At 40.4% G+C, this 20,137-nt stretch overlaps 1 protein-coding gene across 1 annotated transcript in view; it reads right to left on the bottom strand.

Moving 5' to 3' along the window:
- DNAAF9 (dynein axonemal assembly factor 9) overlaps positions 1-19,888 on the bottom strand; it is a 66,271-nt gene extending 46,383 nt beyond the window's left edge. Inside the window, exons 1-4 of the mRNA XM_039723866.1 lie at positions 19,788-19,888; positions 9,686-9,765; positions 3,074-3,193; positions 2,141-2,265 (exon numbers count right to left, since the gene is read on the bottom strand). Of these exons, the coding sequence (XP_039579800.1) occupies positions 2,141-2,265; positions 3,074-3,193; positions 9,686-9,765; positions 19,788-19,870 (408 nt within the window). The 5' untranslated portion in view covers positions 19,871-19,888. The remainder of the gene's footprint in view (positions 1-2,140; positions 2,266-3,073; positions 3,194-9,685; positions 9,766-19,787) is intronic.
- Between the last annotated feature and the right edge of the window lie 249 nt (positions 19,889-20,137).

Here is a 20,137-nt window from a genome sequence, read left to right as displayed (position 1 = left end):
TTAATCCTACTTGGTCACTTTGAACATGAGCATTTTTTTTAACAATATGGGATAATTTTTTGCCCAATAACTAGGATATTCTCTTAAATTCCTGTGGTCTAGTTAAAGCAAGTAGGAAGGAAAAAAGGAAGCAGAAGCTCTGTGTTGTGCCAGAGCCAGGTACAGCATTGCTTTATTTATTTCTAAAATTCTTGTGCTTTTTTGGTTTCATTTTTATGAAGTTATTTCTATCCCTAAAGTGAGTACTTAAAAGCCACTGCAGGCAGTTCTCCTGTAAACAGGATGCACTTAAAGCCTGACACAGCAAGGTTTTGTTTGTCTTTCAGCAGTAATCTAGGAAACTGCCAATTCTTATACATTGGGAATGTGACTGGAAGTGCTCAGCTCACTCACTCACAATGAAGTAGGAACTGTATTTTCAGCTTCCAAAACCAACCTTTCCCCTCATTTCCACAAAGAACAAAGCACATAGTTCACCTTGCCAGTTACATCATTTTTTCAAGGCAACACTGTGTGATTAAGGTTCTTTACCACGATAAATCATATCAAAGCCCATAAGCAGATGAAGCTTAAAATTCAATAGCTGAGATTGCAGCTGCACTGGCATCTGTGTGGTAAGAACTCCTCTGCTCCTGATTCCAAAGTGCACGTGTTCTCCCAGCATCAGATTTGCCCTTTCAGCAAGGATTTTGGCAACAAAGAAGACTTGTGAAGCCAGGCTTTAGGTTTTGCTGGGGCATGTTTTAACCTGGAGCTCAGCTGTTCTATCCTAACAAGAATTATCCCTCTCTGCTGCACTCCTGGAATTGTATCCACAACAAATTTTGGGATCCATGGACAAGGTGTTTATAAACTGGAGCAGGATCAGTGGAGGGCCACCACAATCAGAGGGATGCAGCACTTGTCCCAGAGGGAGAGATCCAGGCTTGCTCAATATCTGCACCTCCAAAATATTACTGAGATGGTGAAATCAGGCTCTTCACAGTGGTCATGACAAAAGTCTTGATTTAAAGCAATCAGGTTTTGGTTTGACAAAAGGCAACACTTTTTCACTAGGAGGACAGTGGGAAAATGCAGCAGGCAGCCAGCAGAGGTTCTGCAGCCATCCTTGGATGATTTCAACACCCAGCTGCAGAAAACCCTTGAGTCACCTGATCTGATCTCACCACTGAAGCAGGAGGCTGGACAAGATTATCTCCAGAGGTCCTTTGTAATCTGAGTTATTTCCTAATTCTGTGATCTAAACTATCAACCAGACACATAAAAACACAATCAGTCTATTATAAGCCCCATCACTCCCAAGCTGGAAACTCAAGGGAACAAAAGATTTCTCTCCCTGACTTTCCCACTCATTTTTCCACTGGCTTCACTCACCATCACAGGCTCCAAACCCACTCCCAGCAGAATTCAGTACAATTCTAACTTAGAGAAGGAACTACACAGAACTCAGTGTAGGCAGAAGCATTTCCAGTCTCCACTGGCATGAAAAGGTCATTATTCTATACCCAGACAAAAAGTATTTTCATTGTTTACTCCTCTAAAAATATTTCACAACAATAAATGGACTTTCGCTAGAATACTTTGACTTTTAACTTCAAGATGAAACTCACATCAGTCATGGGATGTAGTGGAAGTGAGGCTAATAGTTCTTAACAGACAGATTTAATAGTTAAAATGAAAATACATAATGAAGTTTCTTGATTTTAAAGGACTTACTAAGCCCATCTTTCCTAATATTCTAAACCTATTAGCAGCCAATGCAAACGTTGCTTTGGCAGCAAACAAGGCTGATGTGGGAAATCTCAGCACTGACTGTGATACTTGACTCACATTTGGCATTTTTCACAACCCACATTTTTTTCCTCATTAAAAGATCACTGACTCAGGTCAAAACAACAGCAATTAGTGGGAGAGAGGAGCAATTTGTCCTCACACTCCAACAAATAAAAGTATTGACAACATATTCTCCTTGCACACTTTAGCAAATGATAATACCCAGATGTACACACATATCACTCCCCTGCTGAGGAGGAAAGAGAAAAAAGGCTTCTGCAAAGAATGTTTTTAAAAGTTTCACTTTAAGGATCAGTTCATTAACAAGTTCATTAGCAAATCTTGTCTGCATTCATTTTTCACTTACCTCATTTTCAGTCAGACAGTGGAAATGCAAGTTCCTCCAGTGTGCCACATAGGGTAAAAGTTGATTGTAATTCACAGGGTTGCAGTACAGATGAACACTGTCAGGTTTTATTAATATGATTATATCTGCAACAATCACAACAAACATTCCAGCATCAGGACTCCACACACAAGAGAAACTGAACAGAAACATTTTTTCTATTGTGCACCTCATTAAAAAAGAAAATTGTTCAGCTATCTGAACGCAGTGCAATTCCTGATTTCTTTTAAACAAGCAGAAGGAGCAGTTGGCAGCCACAGACAGTTCCAAGCACTTGTTACTGTTCCAGACAACTGGGGGGTAATTCCCAAGTCTTGCACAGGACTTGCATCAGCCTGTCCTTTGTGCAGCCAAGAGGGTCAGGATGAGCCTTCCCAGAGCACTTCCAGAACTCTAAACTCCAGCTGCTCTTGCCTGATGTTACATCAGAGTTGCTTCAAGTAAAAAACTATCAACACCACAGCCTGCAGGGGAGATATCCAAAAGTTTCGTGCAAATAAGGGAATAATAAGCTGTGATCACAGGGATTGGCCACATTCCAAGTATGACAAAGGTGAGTTAATGTGGTGAAGTAAAAAAGAGCTCAAGTATTTTAGAAGTGCAGAGGTGTGATCACACAGAATTAACAACATGTATATACACACATTGACTGAACTAATGGACTGTAATTGGGTAAGTTTACAACATTTGAGATAAATTGTGGAGCATAAAACACATTTAATATATCTTTTTATGTTTAAAAATGAGTCCTTCAGCAGTGTTTCTAAGAAGATATTTTCAGGTATATACAGACAACTTGAGACTTAATGACTTTTTTTTCTTTTTTTTTTGTATGTCATTTTTCTGCTCATCTTCTGTCCAGAACAGGTAAAAAGTGTTGAGAATATTACTCACCATCCAGAACTTCCTCAGGAAAACCTGTCCTTTCAAAGTCATTGTTGTTCTGGTTGTACAAACCAAAGAGCAGATAATTTGCCAGCTCCCTGCACCCTTCATTGTATCGACTGTCTATCCCTGCAAAGCAAAACCACAGAGAATTGGTGTGTGTCCTAACATTGCACACCTGAAAAGTTTCTTTTCTTCCTCAATTTATTAAACTTTAAAGCAGCAGCATGAACTCAACTCTTCAACTGAACACACTGAGAGAACAGGGTGGGGAAAAAGGAGATTTTGCAAGATCACTGCCACATGCTGACATCCCCCTTTCAACCTAAATCCACAAGTATTCCTTAAAAATTTAAAAGTATTGTTTTCTGCAGTGCTGTGCATCCAAAATTCCGTTTTTTCTAGTAATTCAAACATCTGTCTGGATGCAGGATGCATTCTAATTAATATGTTCTTGATTGAAGCCTCCTAACAAACTAATCCTGTGACCCAAATCTCCTGCTTTGGAATACATGATTAAACATTATCTTATCAGTGCTATAGAGCAATCCCTGAGTCACCAGAGAGCCACTGCAGATTTCTGACAAATTGTGAAAAGATGTTCTGACAAAAAACATGGGGCACAAAGAGCTTCCAAGGAAATCTTTGCTGATCCTTGGGAAAATTAAATGAAAACAATCGAAGATCTGGAGCATGAAGGGATAGAAGATAAATTCAAGAAGAAAGGAATGAGGTCATAGATTTAGAAACTATTTTCATCAATCTTCATCTCTCTGGATGACAGTCACAGTCATAATTCTAATGTAATAAACCCAGTTTTTTCAAACAAGTACAACTGCACATAAAGCAGAATCCTTGCCATCCACATTTCACAGAGATCACCAGTCTTGATTGCCAAAAAATTCCTCTAATGGCAAGTTTTCCTACCAAGTTATATTAGGATTCAGTGGAATCCTTGCCAACAAATGTGGATTTGTTACATTAGGATACAGTGGAAGGGCTGCCAACAAAATAGGATTTGTTAGCTCTGCTAAAAGAGAGATCAGGACATTGATAATGTAATAACATGGCCTGAACATCTGAGTCTCAGCACTTGAACTGGAAACCAAACCAGTCAAGAGTCACCTGGAATTGGCAAAAATTGGAACAAACCTCAGGTTCTCCTGTTTATGCTCCTTTTTCATGTTATGCTTCAGCTTTAAAATGCTACATGATGTGTCTGCATCCAGCTAGTGAATCCCACATCTCCATAAACTCTGTTTGCTCAGTAACTTTGGTAGTTCATGTGTATTCCAAGGCATCTGATATTTGGTGGAAAGCTGCCTCACATCTGTCCCAGCTTTCACAGCCCTCAAAGTTTTTTTTCCAGCCATAATCTTGGAATCCTCATTCCCCTGCTGTTTCTGACCTCTCATTCATAAGTGTCCCTCTATTTTATTGACATTTTCAGCCCCATGAAAGCAGGCACACCAACGTAATCTGGAATTCAGTGGGACTCAGCACACAAATATACCTGCCAAAGCCCTTGTGTCTAGGTGGGATTTTAGTTACAAACAAGTGGAGACTCCCTTCTTTCAGGAAGAAACTGTCCCATTGTTTTGGGGAACTCCATTTCAATGTAATCAGCCTCCTTGGAATCAGCTGCAGCCTTGGGAAGTGAGCACACACAATCTCCTGAGGATAATCTGCTCCACTGATTACCTGCCTGACTGAGGCACCTTCTGAAGGCTCAGAGGAGCAATAATCTGACACAGACAGACTGAAAGAGCTGGGAATGCTCAGCCTGGAAAAGAGAAGGCTCCAGAAAGACCTCAGAGCCCCCTCCAGTGCTAAGAGGGCTCCAGGAGAGCTGCAGAGGGACTGGGGACAAGGGATGGAGGGACAGGACACAGGGAATGGCTTCCCAGTACCAGAGGGCAGGGATGGATGGGATATTGGGAAGGAATTGTTCCCTGGGAGGGTGGTGAGCCCTGGCACAGGGTGCCCAGAGCAGCTGTGGCTGCCCCTGGATCCCTGGAAGTGTCCAAGGCCAGGTCAGACAGGGTTTGGAGCATCCTGGGACAGTGGGAGGTGTCCCTGCCCATGGCACTGAGTTGGAACTATGTAATCTTTAAAATCCCTCCAATCTAAACCATTCTATGATCCTGTGATTCTAATTTCTGGAAGACCAGAAGAAAAATGAGAAACTGCCCTCACTTAAAAAAAAAAAAAAGTTGATGTCACCATCACTTGAAGAGTTTGAGATTTTATCTGGGTACAGCAGCTTAGAGCAGGGAAGATCTTCCAAGCCAAACTCCAAAGCCCTGCTTTTTCAGTTAATGACAGAAGGAGGAGAAGAGAAAACAAAAGATCTTAAAGGGGGACAGCTGACAAATTAAACTCATAATAGAGGACATGGGTGAATTTACTGCTTGCAGAGCACTGACAGCCACTCAAGGAAGGTAATTGTTTAACATAAAACCATGAATTCTGCAGAATATTTGGAATTTGTGGTTTACTTGGGTCTTCCAAGTATCTGTCCAGACAGGAGCTTTCACACTGAGCCTTTAGTGCTGTTCTACAGCAACATATGGAGTTAAAGAACAGATACAGCTAGCAGAAAACAAACAGGAAATGAAACAATGACCAAGATAAGATACCCATATCAGGAGTCCTCCCCAGAACAATGGGCAAGGCCATTAATTAGGAAACCCCGACGCCTGTCTCCAGCTGAGCTGGGAGTTTGGAACTCCCCCTCCTGTTCCCAGCCCCTGGCCGGGGTGTGGGCACACCCTGAGCTCCTGCTCTGCTCCCCAGGCAGGGCTCAGCTGCCCCTCAGCACTTTGTTAGCTGGCACAAAGTGTGAAAAACGCCAATCAATTGTTTTAAAATTGTAACAGTTTAAGAGTAATAAAATAGTTATGAAAATAGTAATAAAAAAATTAAAGCAGTAAGAATTTGGACAATCAGAGTTAGGACAATAAAAGCAAAGAATTATGGACCTCTGGATGCTTCCTGGGCACTAAGCCCCAAAAAGCAGAGCTCTCTAACACAGGATTAACCTTTAAAAAAAACCAGCCTGTTGAATATTCATATATCTCATACATGATGCAAACACTCCTTTCAAACTAAGGATTATTCTGTTTATCTTGATTTACAAGATGAAGAAGAGAAGCAACTTCACCTTGTAAATCAATCACCTTGGTTCCTGGGATCTGGGCCTTCCCAATAAGGAGGCAATAATTCTTTTCTTGGAATCCTGTTGTATCTCCATACAGAGAAGATAATGAGAAGAATTTCTTGCTTATCTTTTCCATTTCTTGAGTCAATTACAAAAAAGCATCTCACTTCACATAGTTTCTATTTTAATATTATGCTATAGCCTAAAAACTCTATTTATCACACTGCTTAAAAGCTATTAATACAACATAACTTTCCAAAATAACCCATATAGTGTTCATTTTAATATTTGCCAAGAGCCAATCATCTAATATGCATTTTTCACAAATGCAGGGGGAAATCTGTCTGCTGGCTAAGATCAAGAGGGGGGAGATACCCAAGGGCACAGGCAGGGATGCAAAATGCACCTGGGGACAGCAGGAGGGAGAGGATGGAGGGAATGGATAATTCAGCTTCAGATATTGGCCCAAAAGCAACAGAATTCTGGAACTGCTGCAGAATAATCCTTAAAATAATCTCTGTTTGGAAAGGGAATGGGATGAACAGACAGAGCGATGGACTAAAGGTTTTCAGAATGTGGGAGAAACCCCAGCAGGGAGAGCTCTGTGTGGGATGGATATAATGGAGAAAAAATAATCTAAAAAAGATGATGTGAACATGGTCTTTCTGTTCACATATTGATTTTGTAGGTTATAAATAATCTAGATTGTTTTAGATTATATATTTTATATATTATATATTTTATATTTATTATATATTATCATTTTATATTATGTATTATATATTTATATTATATATAATTATACTATCATAATATTAGATCTATTATATATTATAATCATATGTATTATATATTTAGTTATATATCTAATCATATAATATCATATACTATAAATCATATATAATTTATATGTCATATCTTTCTATTTAGATTATATATAACTATATTATAATAAAATTATATATTATACATTATAATTATATATTATATATTTAGATTATATACATAATTCTATAATAATATATTATATAGTATATATTATGTATAATAATATATATATGTGTGTATATATAATATATAATTATATATGTGTTATGTTTATAATATATATAATTATATGTTATCTATTACAATTTTTATTATATAGTATATGTATTTATATAGTATATAACTATATTGTCTAAATATATAAACTGAATAAATACTCTAGATTATTTATAATCTAAAAAAGCAGTATGTGAACAGAACCAAAGTAAAATAGATATTTACTGCAACAGCCTTGAAAGTATCTCCACACTCTTCGAGGAGAATAGAAAATAAATATCAATATTTGCAAAAATTCAGCTCAGCTGTGCTGAATGGTGAAACAGTTTCATCCACAATCAGGGCAGCTACAATTGCAGTAGTCACAGACACCCCCAGCTCAGAGCAAATGCACATCCTCAGAAATCAGAGCAGCTGAACAAGGAGCTGAAAATCTCTGCTGAAAGGTAAGATGCCTAGAAACACCATTATGATAGAAAATAATTAAAAATATAGTTTGAGTAGGTCAGTTTGAACAGCAACACACTCAGCTGAGACATCACAGCTTCTTAAAGCCATTTGACATGCCAACCTCCAAATTCCTTTTTCCTGTCAGCTGTGAGGCCTTTTCTCCCCAGCAGAGAATGCGGGAATGTTACCACACAACCCCTTCAAAATCAGATCAGAGGATTCTTTTTAAAAAATCAGCTGTAACTCCATCTAAATACTTGCATCAACAGTGGCTCAATTCTCATCTCTCTCTGGGATCTCCCAATGCTGGGTTTGATTTCAGTACAAATATTAATGAACTTGAAGTAAAGCTGGGGAAGTTTATTCTGGTTTTATCTCCCAGCTCAGCATGAAAATGAAGTTGAGGTGAGGAGCTGCATTAACTGCAGGCCATTAAAAGCAGCCAAGTGAAACAGAACATGCACTGCCTGTAAAAAACCACACTTGTGAGTATCCACTTTCCAACAAGCCAAGAGGACTCAGGATGTAAAACTACATGGGTTTGTCATCAGAAGCTTGTGTTTGATGACAGATTTAATGCATTTCTCACAGTGACATGCCTGTTTTATGGAAGCTATGCCAGAAATTCTGCAGGCTACAGGAGCCAGGCCAGAGCAGACAAGGGTCCCATTGTGGGTGCTGAGAGATCAGGGCAAAGCCCAAATCTCCCAACAAAACACACCTCCTATGTTTCCATACCACAAGTGCTTATTTAGAAAGAGGTATGTTCTTCTGAAGAGAATTAAATCTTCCACACAACACTGGGGATTACACAAAGCAACTCCTTTGCTTTCCTTAAAGCTGAGCCATGTTTTAGTCACTGCTCCTTACCTGGGACTCTCTGCAGTCTCAGAGCTCACAATAATTAAATACTGCAGTGCCATCAGTTAATGTTTTATGGAATTAAATTATGGGGGGTTTATATTTATTTTTAATGTTAATTTCATGTTTTATGGAATTAAATTAGCAGCAAAGGCAAAACCCAAGGAGTTTATCCTGTATGATTAAGTTTCACTGGAAGGCTGACACAGTGACCTCACAGAGCTTCTGGCTGTACAGTTACTACTTAGAGACTTAACCTCTTACCCTGGAAAATGCAGGGTAGGAAGGGTCATGTTGTACAGTTAGCACTGACTAGAAGAGAATGTTATCTATTATAAATTATTGTCTGTTTATAATTTTTTAAATTATTATCTATTATAAATTATGTATTATATTTATAAATATAGCTATTATACATATATATTTATAAATTTGTATATTTATATATATAATTGTATTTAATTTTATATATATTAAAAAATTTTATTCTGTAGTCCAATAAATGAGCTTTAAGTTCTCTTGCTACATCATTAAAAAACAGAATAAAACAAAAAAAAAAAACAGGCTGTGGTATCACCTCCTGCACAGAGCTTCTTTAGGGCTACACCAGATTTCTGCTATTTAACTGCAATATATTATTTAAACAATTACTCCTCAGTCCTTTTCTCTAAGGACTCAAGTTTTCAATCATAATGTCTGCATTTTTCCTTTAAGATCTTGACACTGATGATATAATGTGAAACAAGAGTCCATGAAATGGTTTTAAAGCAATACAAAACCCCTGTTATTTTCCCACAGCACACTTGCACGTGCACCTTTATTTCCTGCTGCCCTTTTCTCCCAATCCCAGCAGAAATAAAGCACTGAAACCACATGAATTTTATGTGCAAACATTTAACTCCTAACTGCTTCCTGGGTTTCTGGGGCCGCTCTTTAAAATTCTTTGCCCAAAATTAGTAAATAAGATGAAGAATTGTTTAGGGAGAACAGAATGTAACATCAGCTGAGAAACCAGGCTGGGGCTTGGAGCAGCAAGATGAATTTCTTCTTTCTGAAACTCGTGGTATCCTTATCAGCATAATGAGAACAAAAATTGTAACACTAACCTAAAATGCAGAGGATTCCATCAGGCTGAGATTTGCTGCTCTGTGTCAGGATACTCTGAATATTTCGGAGGCGGCTGCAGCTGCAAAAAAAAAAAAAAAAAGAGAATTTGTCCTCAAGGTCACTGCTGTGAAATGTCAAACTGGGAGGCTGAAGAGCTGACCCAGCTTTGTTTCCTTTACTACAGAAAGTAAATGGACACACTTCAATTTGAGGTTTTTTTTCTTGAGATGGACCTTAAGTCATTCCTGATGATTTTTGCCCATTAAAAGATGAAGTTGACAGCACTGAGAAGACAGGAATTTTAACTATTCCTTCAACCCATGAGCTCTGTTAATCTCCAACCCGTCAAAAATTGCTGCTCAGGTTTGTTCTCACCTGGCCAGCAGAAATTCTCTTTTCTACCAGAGAAGAAAAAGCAAAGTGACATCAGAAAGCACCACAGGTGCACCAATATCCCAGCAGGAGTTTGGGAAAGAGTTTTGGCACCTCCAGCACCATCAGGAGAATCATTAAGGTTGGAAAACACTTCCAAGATCATCAATTCAAACATTAAAGAGAAATTAAACAATGCCAAGTATTGCTGAGTTTTTTTACCATAAAAATTAATAATGTATTCTATAAATTTTAATTCAGCCGCCAATATTTATCCTCAAACCAGGCAAAAATCCCATCTGTAACAGCCAGACAGATTTTTGTTTTAATAATCAAAGTGAATAGTTCATTAAATAAATTTTAATTCAGTTGCCCAATATGCATCTTTCAGCTACAACAGCCACACAGAGAGCAACACAATTTGTGCTTCCAGGCAACATTCTGTGAGTTTGTTTAAATGCAGATAAAAGACAAGAAATTTCACTGTTGATATTACTGAATGGGATTTCTTGTTTATAGTCTTGTTTATAGAACTATGAGCTGTTCAGCTCCAGGAAACAAATGTCTCTCACAGAAACAGTCAAACAGAGCTAAATTTATGAGCAGTTCAAACAAACAATAAAGTAAGGTCAAATATTTCTATTTTCAGCATTACTTTAGCCAAGTAAAAAAGCAAATAGGTTTTTTCAGCAACACTGCAATTATTATGCTCTACTTTCTCTGAAAGAAAGAATGGACATGAAAGGTTTCCATTATGGCAAATCTAAGTGAAATTCAAACATCAGAGATAAAGGACAGACAACAATTCATTTGGAAATACTTCCATGGGAAGCACAAAGTCACTGCAGTCCCCAGCAGTCATTTTATCCCTTTTTTGGTCAAATGTTTTGGTTCTGAATCCCTCAATTGTTCTTTTTACCTGGAATATTTCAATATTACATTTCAAAATATAGTATTTTATATTTGGATGGATGGATGGATGGATGGATGGATGGATGGATGGATGGATGGATGGATGGATGGATGATGGATGGATCTGGAATATTTCAATATTATATTTCAAAATATAGTATTTTATAGATGGGCGGACGGACGGACGGATGGATGGATGGACGGACAGATGGATGATGGATGGATGGATGGATGATGGAGGATGGATGATGGATGGATGGACGGATGGATGATGGATGGATGATGGATGATGGATGGATGGATGATGGATGATGGATGGATGGATGATGGATGATGGATGGATGGATGATGGATGATGGATGGATGGATGATGGATGATGGATGGATGGATGATGGATGATGGATGGATGGATGATGGATGATGGATGGATGGATGATGGATGATGGATGGATGGATGATGGATGATGGATGGATGGATGGATGGATGGATATTCTGACCCACTCTTAGATATGGAAACAGAAATTAAAGCCACTGATGACATCAGACTTCATCAGGTACAATCAGATGTTTGCCCACATGGGTGATGCCAGAAAATCCACACTGAACTTTATGCTGCACATTTAAGCAACTACTAACTATTCATTCTTTCAAACCTCACCTAAATCTGAATCTCACAGTTATATAAATTTAAGATTTTGTGTCTTATTCTGGAAAACTTCCATCCCATCATTAAACAGGAGCCCAGAGCAGCTGGCTGACAGATGATTCACTACGAGCTATTCACAGCTCATCTTTTTATACTTCCCATATCATGAGATAAAGAGCAGAAAAAAAATCCCCAGACTCTTCACTGTGGGCACAAATTGGACTTATTTCATTTGTTGGTATGGAAACAGCAACACAAGTTGCACAAGCCCACAGTTATTTGAGGAGCAGCTGCAGGATTGCTGGAGCCTCTCTGAAAAAAACCAAAAACATGAAAGCAGCTTTTTGTACAAAGCTGTCCATAAGTGAAATCCTTCTCAAAATGCTTCTTGACCTCCCTGCAAAGGAACTGTTTCCATGATTTCTGAGAGGATCTGAAGGACAATTTGGAAGGACTGGGAGAAAAAGCATGTCCAAGGACTTCTGCACTGACACAGCAAGCAGCTCCCAGAGTGACTTTTAATAAAACATTTTCCATATCAGAGGGTGCATGTTCCTGCTCCTGCTCAAAGTGAGGAAAGAAACAGTTAACAGAAACAAATGAGATTTTCCTTCAGCTCCTCAAAAACAAGATGCAATCATTTCTCTGCTACTCATGGTCAACTGTGAAGGCAAATTTAATTATCCAGCCAAAATCAGGTTTTTAAGGACCTGTAACATTTTTAGAACTTCTTGTGCATTATAAACAGAGCAGCAATACACATCTTGATTTTTTTCCCATTTTTTTCCCTACCTGTACTGATCACTTATAGAAAAATGGTTAGAACTCAATTTGACAAAGAACAATTATGGAAACTCAGGGGCTTTTTCCATTTTATTAAAAAACATTACCTATGAAACAAGGTTAGCTATTCCTAAGATATTTAAATTTTAATTTCAAAGGCTTCCACAAAAGAGTTACCCAATAAAACACATTTATGATTTGAAAGAAGTAGTGTTATGAGCATGTGCAAGAAGACCAGAGCAGAGAAAAGCAAAATAAATGGGTTTTTTTGTCTTCTTGAGCTCTAGGGAAGTATTTTCTGATCAGTTCAAGTACTGGGTAGAAAAAGGGAAGAAGAATTGGGGGAGGAGAATCCTCGCAGGTTGGGTATTTCCTTCCTTTTTTAAGGTTTTAGGTTAGCAATTTTACTCTCCTCAAATTACTTTATTTTTCAAATAAATTGTAACTTTGGTGCAGCCCTTAAAAATATCTGAAGATCTCAGATTAAGCTGCTAAAACATTTCTGCCAGGTAAATCTGGATGTCAGAGCTGTACATCCTGACATAAAACATGAAAGCACAGAGCAAATGATACATTCATTATTTCACAGTAAGGTGTTATGTCCAATAAAGATATTTATTTCATTCTTAATATGAAACAGATATTTAGCAGAATATTTTTTCTTAGCCTTATTTAAGAAGTGAGAGAATGAGAGAATTCTTTGAAAAAGCTCCTTCACAGAAAAATTTTTAACATCATTTCAAGTGTGGATAAATCATTATATTCAAAGGCTGACACTAAGCACAGAGGACTTGTGTGCCTGAAGAAAGATGCCATTCAGAAATAGGGAAGAGAATAATTAGAATTCTTACAACATGCTTTTAAACAATACAGGCTAAACTGTGTATAAAGTCAGAGAGGGGAAAATAAAGGCATTTTGTTGGATTTCACATTAAACAGTCATCTCCCAAAAACAAAAAGGCTTTCCTGGGAACAAAAATCCATGACTTTTCCCATCTCCAAAACAAGCAGTCCTTTTCATTTTGCTCCAACAGCACAAATGGAAATGGAAACAACAACCTCCACACAAACCTGTGGGATGCTTCCCTGGAAGTTGTGCCTCTGGATCCACCATCTACATAACCACAGTTAAACCTACAGTAACCTGCTGCTGAAAATAAGAAAAAAATACAGGTGTGTTTGGAAACACAGTCCTAAGGAAGCTCCAAAATCCTGGATTCCAACGAGATTTGGGCAAGACAAGAGCTGGAAGCTATTAATGCACCTAGGAGACAATTTCTGGAGCAGGTAAGAAGTTGAAACAGGTGCAGTGGGAATTTTTGCATCACTTTTGAGCAGAAAGTGGGATTTCTCTGTGGGTTTAAGGCAGGATAAAATCTCCTGGAGCTGCCAGGGACAGTCTCACCCTTCTCAGCCCCTTTCTGTCTGCACTAACGATCTGGAAGCCTTGTGTCAAGTCGGATCAGCTTATGGATCCAAACAACCTCCAGCCTAGGAATTAAAAAGAAAACAACGCTTTCAAACAGCAGCAAGCTGACCTGACTGCTGATGAAGGCAGGTCAAAAGGCAAAGCCACATTTTGGGGTGACAGCTGGCAATAATTGTGCTTGGGCCAATTAAGGAACTGTACCTTGAGGTAGTTGATATTCCGCTAATCTTGGAGTGGATCCAGGAAAAAAAAAGGGGGAGATAATTGACAATCATTAACTTCTAAGAATTAGTGCTCATCTGTTCACGTCTTCACACTAATTATGCAAAGTACCTCGCTTTACAACAGCCAGCCTGTCACAGCTTGGTAACAGACACGGCGCTGCAAGGCACGTCTGTTGGCAAATAAAGAGAATATTAACAACTGTGCCTTTCTCAATCACAAAGAACAAATCCATTTCCTCCAGAAAGCCACGTGGTGCTTGAATTTCCATTCCATCTCGTTTCTTCCCCCCACACAATGCTTATTTCCCCTGGCTGCTGGTTGGATTTAACCTGAGTGCAAGCTGCCTTTTCTTGACGTGGTAATCCAGAGCTGAGGCAGCGCCCATTGATCCCTGTTGGAATCCTGGATGCTGAGAATTTTAAATTTCTGTGCTGAAGGGCACAGACCCACAAGAAATACTATATTTGACCCGAGGACTCAGAGAAGGCTTCCAAAATTGCTTGATAGCACTGGGATTATGGGTGTGTAGCTTGATTAGAAGTGTGTAATATCACAGAGTGGAAAATTTAAGAGTTTAAGGTTTTAGAATATACCAATATATGGGGCAAGATGGAGGTTTTTTGGTTGTTCTTCCTCACCTTTTTCATGGGTTTGGGTGGTATTTTGTAATTGGACAGAAAAGTCCACATTGTGGGACATGAGTGATTAGTTATTAGGTTAAAAGTGAAAATAATTTAGGTGTCATTTCTTAATTGGACAGTTTAGCCTTAAAAGACCTCGTACTAAAGGACAGTTTGCCATTTTATGCCTTGTTAGTAGAATGCTGCAGAACTCACAAATTGTAATATAAATAAGAAATAATAAATCTAAAAATGTCATCTCAAGTGCCTTCAATCCCAACCTTGACAGGGGCAGGAAAAAGAAGCTGAGAATCCCCAAATTGGGATTTCCAGTGGATTCCCAATTCCCAATGGATTCCCCCAGCCTGGCAGGGGTGGATTCCCAATTCCCAGAGGATTCCCAATTCCCAGAGGATTCCCCCAGCCTGGCAGGGCTGCAGGTGTGTTCAGTTGTGCCCAATTCAGCTGACAAAAGCTGGCATTTTGCTGTTTCCCGTGTGTTTCTCCTCATCTTGGCAGATGTTTTGTTCCTCCCCCACAAAGGCTTGGCAGCCCTAAAAACCTGCACGTGGCCAAGGCTGGATGGATGGATGGCAGGGAAAAATCAGAAATATCTCCACATTAGGAAAAATCCTCACCTTGAACAGATCCGTGCTGCCTACCAAAGTCAATGGTTTTACCATTAACAGCCTGATTAAATAAATAAATAAGCCATAAATAAATAAATTAAATAGAATGAAAAATCACAGAGGGTTTTGTTTTTTTTTCCCAAGTCTCACTTCTTGTTAACTCACTGTTGTGAGCATCTGTTTCCATTTTAGTCCCCAAAAAATCGAGTTTATATTTCTTGGGTTTTTTTGTTGACCTCATGATTTCTATCAGAAATGTTTGCTTGTATTAAGAATCCAGGATTTTCCTGCATTTCCCACAGTCTGACATTATCCCCACCTTACTGTAGCTGTGAAAACAGACACCAGAAGTCAGACTGAGCTAAAGACTCTCAGAATTTCATTGATTTCAAAATATCTCTTTCACTGTTTGGCACTCATAAAAGACAACATTCACCCACCTTAAGACAGATGTCAATTTTCCACCTATTTTGCAAATTTCTCTACAGTCAGCATAGGGATCTTGATTATAAATAGGAGGTCAAGTCATTTTTTAGGAACAGTGAGAAAACAATGGACATAGATAAATAAATTTTAACTCTGTGTGCATTTTCAGGACTAAATCTTGACCTTAAGTGGACAGGAATATTCAATTCTGTAATCCAGAGACCTCAAAGCACATAGGAACAAGCCTGAATCTCTCCTTACTAAACATCTGGAACTGCCTGATGTCATTCTGCACAATCACAGACTTTCTGAGGATATTTATAAATGATGGGTTGCCCATCAGTCAGACCCTCAGCCTTGCTGTTCTCTCTCTTTAACAGGCTGATTTATAAAAACCATGTCTGTATTTTCATTTTCTTATGTTGCAGCACATTATGGAGGGCATCAATTATTCCCTACCCAAAATATTATCAGCTGAGAAAATGACAAGAATTGAAAAAGTCACAAAGAGCAGCAGCTCGAGGGTGATTATTCTGCCATCATTAAAAGGACAGGGCAGAAATCAAAGCTGATTTTCGGTGCCTCAAGACTAAATTCACCTTCAGGGCTCATTCCTGGGCCAAAACCTCTGCAGCCAGGTGGCCACAAAGCCCCAAATCAGATGCTGAGATGATCACAAAGGGAGAATTCCAGCTGAAAGGTCCACACCATAGCTCTGCTCCTCCTCGAGGTAGATTTCCTTTCTGCCTCTTTATTCCCATCAATCAGATGGTTCCACACCCCTCAGTTCTCACTGTAGCAAACCCTGAGCATTCTTATTTCCCCAAGGTGGCAGAAAACCATCCATATTCAAGGAATGGGGGTTGTTTCTCTTTTTTTTCCCCCTGTACTTCAAGTTAAATCAGCTCTCTCTTTGCATTGCTAAAACACAGAATATTCCTTAAAAAAAAATGAAATAATAATTCCAGTGCAACTGTGCTCTTACAAAATCCTGAACCTCAGCACAATTACATAAGGAACACAAAGGCACAGAAAAATTTCTTCATCTTTCATCACAGACATGTCCCCTGCAAAAACTGGTTGGGAAACCACAACAACTCTTTGGTCCCGTGCTCTCAAATACCCTGTTCATGGAAAAAACAAAAAAAAAAAGCCACATATTTAACCACGATGTGATTAACAACAGAACAGTTAGAGCAGGAAAATGCAAAGCACAGAGGAAGAGACAACAGAAAAATTAACCCAATGACTCATTTTGCATTTCCCCACATGGACACATGGTGAGAACTCATCTGTATTATGTTACCACATGGATAATGAATAATGAGGATTTGCTTACTCTGTTTTACATAAAGGTAATTCAGATTGGGTAGGGGCTGTGAAATAGAACAAATCTGCATCGATTTTTCTGATGCAGATATTTAAAACAAGCACTTCATAGGGATTTTGTTCAGAAATGCTTTTATTCACAAAGAAAACACCAAACACAGGCACATGAAAGATGACATCACCTCCCAAAAAGACTTCCCCTTTTTTGGGCAGCACTCCTCTCTTCCTTAAGGGATTTTTTCTTTCTATTTCCAAACCCATTCTTTACTTGTTACAATGCTGAGGGTCCCCAGCTCCCAAGGTGCCCCATGGCAGACCAAAACTCTCAAGTATGTGGAAGAACTCCAAGAATTATCTCTGGCCCTTTCTCTAGTCTTTATATAGTCTGAAGAATTTTTCCATTCCTGTTTGGGAACTCGGGGGCGGAGTGGGGGGGGAGGGTAACAGATTGTTTTGTTTTAAGTTATTTTTATTAACTGCCTGCTATCTGCTGACTGCCTAGGAAATTTATTGCAGACACTGGCCTCCATCTGGCCTGACAATTAAAAAAATTTAAAAAAGAACTGCACAAGAATGAAAAAAAAATTAACAGATGACATGGCTCCTACAAATGCACCAAATTACAGTTGCTGGCTGCATCTCCCAGTGGAGCTCAAAAGCTTGCAGATGTTCAGAGAGGCTGAATGTTCTCATGACAACTCTAAAACAGGGTCTCAGATTACAAAAATCACTCAGGAAGAGGAAGGCTTGAGTGGAAACCATTTTCTCTTTCAGCATTTTTTTTTTAAACCATCTTGGCATTTCGTTACCCATCATGAATTTTTAGATACTTTACAGCTCTAAAGAAATACCAAGCTCTTTCTAAATAATTAAGATTAATTTATTCAGTTTAAAAAAATATTTGGAAAGGTCACTTTTTTTTCTGTCTTATTTTCAATTCAGAAGGGGAGAGAGGGAACATAACCAGCCGTGCTCATGTGTTTTAAACAAGGAGAACAACCCCCATTTCTCTCTTTTTCTCACTGAAGAATTCCTCATTTCACTGGCAAATCATCCAAAAAGTGAAAATTCTTTTGTTCCCTTCTTGTACTTAAGATAAAAAGCTGTTTGGTTTTGGTGTTTGTTTGTTTTTTAATTGAAAATCTCCAGCAAGCACAGAGGCAGGCAGCTTGGCCAAGTGTTTGTCTGCGATTCACGTGCAAGGTTCTCCCTTCCCTGATTATCTGGCTTCCCACTGCTGAATACTTCCACGTATTGTGCTGCAACTATTGAAAGCATCAAGCACTTCAGTTCCTGGGTTGTCCTTTGTGGCACCATAAAACAGAATCACAGAATCATTTTGGTTGGAAAAGCTTCCCAAGACCATCGAGTCCAACTGTTACCGCAGCGCTGCCAAAGCCACCATTAAAGCTCAACTAAGCACCACAAAAATGGTTTTTAAATGCCTTTTCTATACCTGGAGACTCCACCACTGCCTTGGGCAGCCTGTTCCAGTGCTGGACAATCGGACAATCAGAGAAATGTTTCTTAACACCCAACCTAAACCTCTCCTGGCACACCTTGAGGCCGTTTGCTCTATTCAAACCCTTTAGGAAATGGGCTGCAGCATCACACACATGGGTGCACCTTAAGTCTCCAAAAGGAAACAGGGCTCTGGCAACCCAAGGATACCTGAGCTGACACCTGAGCTCCCACAGAGCCAGTGCCACCATCTCACCTGTCCCCACACCCCAGCTCCTGTCAAGCCCTACCCAACATATTTTCAAAGCTCAGGAAATTTTATTACCTTTGTACCCACAAACCCTCCCAGCAGGCACCCACACAAACACAGCCTCTTCTTTCTCTCAGCCCCTCCCAAACCTCAGCTACCCCTACCCTAATTCACTTTTCCTGCCTTTCACAAGCCTTTTTTTTTTTTCTGTTATTGGCAAGCCCACGCTGACCCCTCCCAAATTAGGTTTATCCCCTACAGAAACACACCCCCAAAGCCCCTGTGAGCACACAAGCCCCCCGTGCTGTGCTGCTGCTCCTGAGCCCCCGCAGCCTCCCACTCGCCCTCCTCCAGCAGGATTCCTCCTCTGACAATCCCTGCATCCACAAGGTCACAGCAGGCTCCTGTCTGCCACCCTGGCAGGGCCACCAGCACCTCCCACCTGCCAAACCTACCTGTCCCCAGCACGGGCAATCCTTTCCTTCTCGTTGCCAGCACCTCACATGATGTTCCAGCACCCCAAAACCGCCTTAATGGTCCCAAATCTGACGGCAACCCCCCCACAGCTCAGTGCCACGCAGGAAAACCTTTCCTTGATGCCTCATCCCTTCTGTCCCACCCCCATCCTTAGCACCCCAACGCCTTCAATCAGGTGTAAAACCCTATTGTACCCCAAATCAGCTCTGTGAACACCCCACTTTCACCACATCAAACCCCTCAAGTTCCCATCCCACCGCTTAAAACCCCTCCCCATCCCCTCCATTCCAGCGCCTCGCACCCCAACGCCCCCAAACAGGCGTTTAACGCTATTTCCCCCACGAGCAGCGCCACAGCTGTGAAAAGCTCAGCTTCTCGCACACCAAATTCCTTCTCAATTCATCAAAATTCTCCACATCCCTCCCTCACCGCCCCTCCAACAGACCCCGCACACCCCTTCCCCACCCCACAGCCCCTTCAGCGCAGCCCTGCCGCTGGCTGTCACCCCTCTCCTCGCCTTCCCCGCTGCCCCTCCGGTACCTGACGAAGGGCCCCGGGGCTCGGGGCCGGGGCCGGTGCCGCGGGGGCGGCGGGAGGAGCGCGGAGCGGCCGCACAGCGCCATGGCGACCGCGATGCGCCGGAGCGACGGGGCGGCTCCGCCGCTGCGGGCCGGCGCCCCGCCCCGCGCCGCGCGCACCACTCGGCCCGGGGGGGAAAGGATATGGCACACCCGCACCGCTCCCTCCGCTCCCAGCTTTTTCTGTCGCGAAGGATTTATCCCGAATTTTATCTCCTCTCGCAGGAAATGCGGTTGGGAATTCTTGGATATCGGCTCTATCTGGGAGCAAACGTATCGGGGATGAGGTTGCTCGCCCCTCTGGTAGGAATG

The sequence above is a fragment of the Passer montanus genome, unplaced genomic scaffold (genome assembly GCF_014805655.1).
Source record: "Passer montanus isolate IOZ18808 unplaced genomic scaffold, ASM1480565v1 scaffold109, whole genome shotgun sequence".
NCBI lineage: Eukaryota > Metazoa > Chordata > Aves > Passeriformes > Passeridae > Passer > Passer montanus.
The sequence above is the reverse complement of the archived record's forward strand: the minus strand, read 5'-3'. Positions and strand labels throughout refer to the sequence as shown.